This window comes from Xiphias gladius, chromosome 14 (genome assembly GCF_016859285.1).
Source record: "Xiphias gladius isolate SHS-SW01 ecotype Sanya breed wild chromosome 14, ASM1685928v1, whole genome shotgun sequence".
NCBI lineage: Eukaryota > Metazoa > Chordata > Actinopteri > Istiophoriformes > Xiphiidae > Xiphias > Xiphias gladius.
The window spans coordinates 15,159,159-15,167,953 of NC_053413.1; the positions used below are offsets into that span (position 1 = coordinate 15,159,159).

The 8,795-nt window shown below is 42.3% G+C and overlaps 1 protein-coding gene across 1 annotated transcript; it reads right to left on the minus strand.

The window, feature by feature from the left end:
- Window positions 1-1,259: 1,259 nt before the first annotated feature.
- glula (glutamate-ammonia ligase (glutamine synthase) a) lies at window positions 1,260-5,318 on the minus strand. Its single transcript, XM_040144225.1, has 7 exons — window positions 5,188-5,318; window positions 4,281-4,468; window positions 4,022-4,183; window positions 3,068-3,214; window positions 2,845-2,972; window positions 2,554-2,753; window positions 1,260-2,439 (listed from the first exon to the last, which is right to left on the minus strand). Exons 2-7 carry the CDS (start codon window positions 4,444-4,446, stop codon window positions 2,127-2,129), a joined length of 1,116 nt encoding a protein of 371 aa, XP_040000159.1. The 5' UTR covers window positions 4,447-4,468; window positions 5,188-5,318; the 3' UTR covers window positions 1,260-2,126.
- Between the last annotated feature and the right edge of the window lie 3,477 nt (window positions 5,319-8,795).

Consider the following 8,795-nt stretch of genomic DNA (forward strand, 5'->3'; position numbering starts at 1 on the left):
GTTGGTAGAGAAACAAAGACTTCTTTCACCGTGTTTGTATCTGTGAAGTTCTGACTCCCAGCTCTTTACTAAAGAAAACTTTGACTTAAATACTGCTGACTTGGCAGGTATGTTCTTAAAAGGCTGCAAACTTTGGTCCCAAACATCATATGCAGGCACTATAAACATGCTGAAGTATTAAGGAAATCTTTAGATTAACATTTTACAGTAATAATATTGCCTATATTTGGATAATAGAGATAAATTCAGCTAAAAGAGAACTTACAGCTGTGACTAAACTCTGACAAAACGCTTTTCTGGTTTATGTTTTAGAAAACAACAGGATCGAGAGAAGTTATGTCCAACTCTCAGCCACAACAATCTTTGGTGCTGTGTAGTTGTTTATGATACAGCACTTCTGGGAATATTGGCCTCAGGCTGTTTCAGTGAAGGAGTTTAATAACTGTCTCGTGAGTACATCAGTTTCCAGTTAGTTCCCACAAGGTCCTAAAAAACACCAGCCAGAACAAAGCTGCTGTTGAGCTCCTGCCAAGATAACAGCCAGACTGAAACATCAGAACATTTGGCAATAGAAAGCACAGCTATAACCTCTACTAGAGTTACCTTTAGGTACACTTTGTTTTCCCCTTTTCTGTGTACTTTTCCTATTAAAATGCCGTGTCACCAGCTGTTTAAACAGCTTTTAAATGTGAGACATTTATACTTCCAGACTGGAGGCCAGCATCAACTGTTCCTGCAGCCAACTAGAAGATGTTATGTTCCTGTGAATTAAGCGCTCACTCATTGACCGAGCCTTCAGGCCAATTTGTACAAAATTAGCACCAGAGTTTTTTGGGATGTCTGTTCTGTCATTATCATTCAAGTTCTGACTCGAATGTGGAGTTTTATGAATCCTCCAGTCTACACTGGGCTAAACCAATGACAAGCTGATGTTTTCACTTTGCAGATGGAAATGCAAAATGCAGTCCCTTCCTATTACCTTGTTAGAGCAACATTTTGAAATTTGGGGAAATTAGCTTATTCGATTTCTTACTGAGAGTTAGATGAGAAGATCAATACCTATCCTCTGTCCATTAGATATAGAGCCACAGCTAGCAGCCGGTTAGCTTCGCGTGAAGAATAGAAACAGCTAGCCTGGCTCTGAGTAAGGTAACAATTCATCTACCAATGCGTTAGTGAGCTTTATAGGCCTTTGGACAGATCCAGGCTTGCAATTCACCTGTGTTTCCACTTTTTCTGCTAAACTAACCGGCCACTAGCTGTAGCCTTATATCTAATTGTAAAGGCGCAAGTGTGACATCAATCTTCTCACTGAACTCTCGAGCAAGAGAGCCAGGCAGCATATTTCCCCAAAATGTTGAACTATTCCTTTAATCTTTTAAGTCATGAGTCATACAACCATGTTGTGATAAAAATAAAAGTTTTAAATGTATCAATATAAAACACCAGGTTCAGTAAACTTGATGTTTTACCAAATGAGGTGCATTACAATATCGCAGTTAACAAAAGGATAAAACTCCTTGAGGAAATCTACAAATGGCAATATGGACAGATCCACCACATTTGAACAACATACGTCTGGGTATAGACATCTACAAAGTGTACCATACAAGTTGACCCAGTGTGTCAAAAATCTGACGACATCAAATGTTGCCATTTAAAAATAGTTACTTCATAAAAATCAAAGAATTAGTAACATCGAAGACTGGATAGTTGAAAAGGCAGGTCAACATATATTAACAGTACATGAACTAGTCAGATTTATTAAGTTAGACATGCTGTCCAGCCTTAGCAGCTCTACTCTTCAGTGTCCATGTGCTTTAGTTCTTTTAATTACAGGCAAAAAAGGGGAAAGATGACATGGGCTATAAAACAGTGTTACAAAAGCCAATCCCTACAAAAGTCGATCCCTTCTAAAGGTCGAAGGGAAAGACATACCCTGCCATTACCAGCTCATAACTACCAAGGACTTCATTACCTTGTCATATTTAAGTTGACCAGCCAACTTTAAGCCATTAAAATACAGGTTAAAATCATCTCAGTGGGAGAGAAATAAAAAATACAGTACTAGTTTTAAAAGAAAAGAAAGTCAGGAGGGTAGTGGAGTCAGTCCATGAGTTGTGGATTTAGTAATCCACAGGTTCGTCTCCCTCCTCATTCAGCAAACAGGTGCGGATGAGGGCCTCGATCACACCGTAAGGGTCGCAGTTGGCTGATGGGCGGCGGTCCTCAAAGTAGCCCCTCTTCTCTTGGCCAACATTACGAGGAATGCGGATGCTGGCACCACGGTTAGCCACGCCTGCGGAGAATTCGTCGATGTTTGAGGTTTCGTGGTGGCCAGTGAGACGGCGGGCATTGTCGAGCCCCCCTTTGGGATCATAGGCACGAATGTGATAGCTATGCCTCTTCCCAAGCTTCTCAATGGAATCTTCAATGGCTCTGAAAAGCAGAAAATTACAAGATTCCCCTCAGAAACTATAAAATTATTCATGCAACACACTACATTAGCAAAGCTGTGAGGTCAACCCCAAAAAACAAGCTTGTGACACTCACTTTAATCCACCATCTTCCCGCATCTCTTTTGTGCTGAAGTTTGTATGGCAGCCAGCACCGTTCCAGTTACCAGGAATTGGCTTGGGGTCAAATGAGGCAACAACGCCAAAATCTTCACAGACACGGTGCAGGATGAAACGCGCCACCCAGAGATGATCACCCATGTTGATCCCTTCGCAAGGTCCAACCTGGAACTCCCACTGAACACACAAGTTCATCATTTTAAGTTATGTTTTTAACCATATAAACATGTGCAAAGTCCAAACATGTTGAAGCGTTTACGGTTATTACCTGAGCAGGCATCACTTCCGCATTAGTGCCACAAATCTGGACTCCAGCATACAGACAAGCTCTGTAATGGGCCTCCACTATGTCTCTGCCATAAGCTTTGTCGGCTCCCACGCCGCAATAGTATGGACCTGCAAATATGAAAATTGTTAAACCATCCACACTGTCATGTTCCCACTGAGGTAACACATTTATACAAAAAAAAAAATTTAAACTAGCTGTTTACCTTGTGGTCCAGGGAAACCATTAGATGGCCAGCCAAATGGGTGTCCGTCGGTGCCCAGAATGGTGTACTCCTGCTCCATGCCAAACCAAGGATGCTGGTCCGCCACCATCTCCATCACCTTCTTACATGTAATTCGAAGGTTGGTTTCTGCAGAGAGATAAACTCAGATTAGGAGGGACTAACACAAGTACAGTCAAGTCCAGTTACCTGGGCCAGTTTTGCAATCAATGTTCCATATAACGATGCAAATGACAGAACTTCCAAAGAATTTTGAGGTACTTCAGTCTCCATCATGGAAGTTATTCAACTATTAGTTTTAATGTCAGCTTCATCTTCTCGTTTTTGCCAACATCTGCAATAATTTTGACTGAGGGTTAAATTGGCTCCAACTTGTAAATGCATCAGTGTGAATGTACAAGAGAATGAATGAGTGTGTGCAAACTCAAATGAGCATGTGTGTCTGGTCATGTGAATGTTTGCACATTTGTTCACATGAGTGTGCGCATGCAACTGTGTGCCGTATTTCTACAATGAATGTAACATGCCGGGGCTTCTAATCTTTCATCATTTGATTAGTTTAAGAGGAACCAGAAGTTCAGAGGTTAGCCCATTTCAGGCCATGTTACATGCTTATGTCCAAGATAAACTAATATCTTAAAATGGTCCATCTTCAGGTTTCTTGAGCAAGGCATTTCTAGATCCGAACAAGTGGTAGTGTTATTCTTCCAACTGATGCCATGTCCACCTTGCAGTTTCAGGAAGAAAAAAAAAAAAAAACCAAGCCATCGCTTTATGTAAAGTAGACCAACTGCTACCAAGTTACAGTATTTTAATACATTTTATTCTCTCCAGTAGAAAGCAGGTTTTGAAATTGTTGCCATTTTCTCTACTTTATTGCAGATTATTCCATTCATTGCAAAATAAAACTTTACAGATATTGAGCCTCCTTGTTACCTGCAGGTTTACGGTTGTACTTCAGCACTTCACACAGGACCAGCTTGTTGGGATCTTTACGGAATGGATCACGGAACATGGCAGCAGGAACCAGATACATGTCACTGTTTGAGCCCTCAGACTGGTAGGTACTGGAGCCATCAAAGTTCCACTCAGGGAGGTCTACAAGAGGAGGAGCAAGACGGCTATATTACAATGCATTTAAGGAATCATCTTTATTAGTTAGGCGTTTTTAAGGAAGATTCAGGAGGCTGCTTACCTTCGATGCCTTTGGGCTCAAAATCCAGCGTCCTGGTTTTGCATCGGAGCCCCTCTCCAGTTCCATCAATCCAAATATACATGGCTTGGACCTTATCCCCCTGAGGGAGCTCCATGTACTGCTGCTTGACAGCTTTACTCAAGCTGGCACTGGCGGACGTAGCCATCTTATTTCCTACTATAACACACCTAAGGATAAGAAGAGGAGAGCAGATATGAGACTGCGGTGGGTTCTGGGTCACATGTTGCATAACCGGGTTTGGGGGCGCAAAAAACAAAAAAACACCACCATTGTCTCTTCTTCCAGAAAGGAGAAGGGGTGAAAAACGCGTTGAGGATGTAAAAGGCGGCACATTTCCAGTTTTTTCCCCCCTCACTCACCACTTTGAAAACAGAAAAAAAAAACAACACTTTCCACCTCCTGTGCATGACTATTTTGACTAAATTTAACGGGAGAGGCCAGCTCACAGAGGATGCTCATGGAAAACCACATTGCACCCCCCCCCCCAAAAAAAAACAAAACAAAAAACAAAAACCCCAAAAAACAAAACCAATAGACACGTAATGTGGCAAACTTAAGCAAAAACGCATCGCTACCGTACACCCTGTTGCCAATCAGCTTGTTGTTGTAGTCTTGCTACTGTAGTTTACAACCAGAACGAGGCAATATTACTCACTGTATTTCATCACCTTCCTATCTACTACTGAAAAATCTTATCTAAACAGGCCGAGCAAACATCTAAGAAGACTAAATCGCAAGCTGAAGCTACTGAAATGAGATAAATGCCCGTGTTAAGTAAGAGTTCATTGTCTGAAGTCCGTAACAATGAAAAGTCCGGTGCCCTACAAGCTGACCTCCCGCCCCACCGAGACTGAGCGACACCGGGAACAAGCACGCAAGCGGTTACCTGGAGAGACGAGGAAATTGAAATAAAAACTAAAGGACTGACAGGTCCAGTGTCTTGTCGTGTGATGTCTCGCTAGTGTCTCTCTCATTCTCCGGTACCGACGCTCCGGATCGGGACGGATTTATAAGAGCAGGAACTGGGACGTCGCGTCTTTGATTGGTCGGAGAGTCGACGGCGTGTTTACTCCAAGGTGATTGAAGGCACATGCAGCCCAGTGATTGGACAGACTGGAAACGGAGACTCACGCCCTCTAGCAGGAGCCCGGCCGCGTGTTACTGTGTGTGACCTTCCGATGCGCGAGCGTGTGTGTGTGTGCGCATGTGTGTGTGCGTGTGTGCGTGCATGTGTGCATCCTCCTCATCCTCACATGAAGACATGATCTGAGGAATTAAAGTGTGCGCAGGCCTCAGATGGAGGCCGGGCGCTTCGTGGAGGAAGAGCGCGGGCCCGAACGTGTGGGACATAATGTACTACACCGACGTCTGTCTCAGCACAAAACCGGCGGGTGATTCTTAGTCCGAGACGCCACCGTGTGGTAGAAGTTTGTACTGCAAGATTACAGCAAGATCGTACTGGTTTTCATGGGGGAGATTATGTAATGCCACCAAGAGAAATCCACTGGTGTTGGTACATTCTGGTTTCGCACTGGATGGATGCTCACGTGAGAACATTATGTGTAAAATGCATCCATGATGGTGGTCGTTAAAACGATATCAATGCAGATTGTTTTATTACAGCTGTTAACTTCTTTCTCCTTCCCTGTCTTAAATTTGTGTGATTTATTATTTATTGATTGATTATTGAGGCGTTTGTAGCATGCAAGATGTAGATGTTTTAGAATCACCACGTTTTGTTGCACAAATATATTTGCCTAATGTTCAGTGCTGGGAAAAGTATTCAGATCCTCTACTTAAGTAACAGTACAAGTACCACAATGTAAAAATACTCCATTGCAAGTAAAAGAAATGCATTCAAAATCCTAAATCCTGAGTACAGAAGTATTATGAGGCAGAGTTTACCTATACTACCTTATATACAGTTAGGTAGGTTAGTGTAGTGGTTACCAATCTAGGGGTCGGGCCTCTGCAAACGGTCACAAGATAAATGTTAGGGGTCGCGAGATGATCAATGGGATAGGTAAGACGGAAGAACAAAGTTCTGGTACATAAATTCGGATTCATTTTTCTAACTTTTTTTCTAATATTTGGTGTTTTTTAATGAAATATTGGGGCGTTTTATCTGGTTGGGCCTAAAATGGTTATCTAAATGAAACCATCTAAGGGAAATCTTTGATGTGGCTGGTTGATTATTGCTGATGCAATATTGTCCTCTGAAATGTAGTTGAGTAGAAGTAAAAAGTAGCTTAAAACGCAGATACTCAAGTAAAGAACAGGTACATGAAAATACAGCATTTAAGTAAATGTACTTACTTTCCAACACTATGTGTATATAGGCCTACTCTATAAGACAGAGAGCAGTAACTAAAGGAAGGGTAAAGCTGAGAAAAACATGGTTAGTTCTAAAGCTAGTTAGCCAAACGGATTAGGATAGATAAATTGTGGATTTAAAGTATTGTTCTTAACTCTGCATTTATAAATCTTAAGTATGTGAGGAAAAAACCCTTCAAACCTTGAGGGACTGAGGGACTTGGGGTTACAGCTGCTGCTAGCTGCTAAACTAGGCTAGTGTTAGGAGCACTATCGGTAGTTTAAATGCCGTTACGTTTTTTTCATGGTTGGGTTTGTCTACTGCTTCATTCATACGGCATAACAAAACCGACTCTGTTGTTATGCCGTAAAAACTTGTCATAATATTTTATGATGTTATCAAATTTGAAAAAAAAAGTCAGATTCTCTCTTAACTCAATTTTGACTGAATATGTACTTACTGCTCTTTGGCTTTGAAGGGTTAGTACGAATGGGTGACAAAAGAAAAAACAAAGCATAAAGTGTCTTAATGAGGTGTTGGGACACCACGAGCCCCGACACCAATTTAAACGCGTCTTTGTAAAGATTCTCTAAATGTATGAACTCTGCTGGAGGGAAGAGCACCATTTTGAGACCAAGATGTTTGCTCATTTGGTGATTTGATGATGGTGGTGGAGAGCGCTGTCGGTCCAGAATCTCCCAGCTGGGTTGAGATCTGGTGACTCTGAAGGCCATTGCATACTGTATAATTCAAATTTTTTCACATTCCTCAAATCATTCATTGACTCTGTGTGCTCTGTGGATGTGAACAAAGTCATCCTAAAAGAGACCACTTCTGTCAGCATAGAGACGTTTTATCACAGGATAAAGGTCATCACTCAGAACAACTTTGTATTAGTTTGCAGTGACACTTCCCTCCAAGGGCACAAGCGGTATTCGGCTTCCCCAGCTCTGGTACAGAGGTAATAAAGCAGGTACAGAAAAGTTACGTGTAGTTGCTCATTTTACAACAGAACAGTGCCTATATACACGTTCAGGTTTTCCATGAGCCCGATGGCATCAGCTGGTAAGCAGACCGATGCAGATGAGATGTAAAGCTCTAAGAAGGCCCAGGTCCTATTGGATACCCTCTGTGGCTGCAGAGCAACCTGAAAATTCTGACTGTTCCCTCAGTGTCAAAGAGCAGCAAGATGTCGCCCGAGGCTTGCCTGCTTTGAACTCTATGTAACTTTAAGAAAGGCCGTCGCTGAAATGGAGGCATGAATGAACCGGTGTCCTGTTGTGGTTACTCTTGGACAGGGACGAGGAGACAGTGTACATACCTGTCAGAACCTGTCACAATACAAAGTGGTCACCCGGAGCAGATCTACAGAGGAAAACACTGACAGTTGCCGCTTCAGAACATCCGATGAATTCAATTATGATAAGACAATTGATGCCAGCATGTCCATGAAAGCACACTGCTCTCACAGAGTTGCTGAATGTCATCTTAGAGAGCTTAGCAACCATCCAGCCCACTTTTATATGAAGCAGTAAAAATCCCTTTACACGTTTGCTTACAGACACTGTTGTATCATCTTTTGTCCATCATTGCCGTTCCTTTCTTCCTTTTTTTTCACCGACCAGTCTTTGTCCAAGAACACGATGAACACTTTTCCCCAGGCTAGTCGGTTCATGCAGTGGCTCAAGGTCCTTAGGAAGACTTTATATGGGCCCAGGGCAAAAAATACCATGCTGCACCACCTGGGACTGTGGCAGCAGCTGGACACGTCTTTGAACCTGACTCTAAAGACAGAGGATGTCCAACAGATGCCCACCAAAGCCCTGCAGCAGCCTCTGGCCATGAATGTTGCAGTTTATCTCCGTGTTGTCATTAGAGGCAGAAATGCACCATGTCCACAAACATGCATCTTATACGCCTGTGGCCCTCTGGCAATATGATGCCCTGGATTCAAACTGGTGGGCACAATGTGTGCCAAGTGAGTTTAGTTAATGGCTCTTCCATTAATGAATAAACGTTGACATTAATTACATTTCCTTCCTTATTGTGAACACATTCATTCTCAAACTTATGTTCTTTGTAAGAACAGCTTCTGGCTTCCTTTTCTAAAAGTTTTCTCACATAATTGTCAATTGAGCCTGCAGCAGTGATCCACTGAAAAAATACATCACATTATAAAT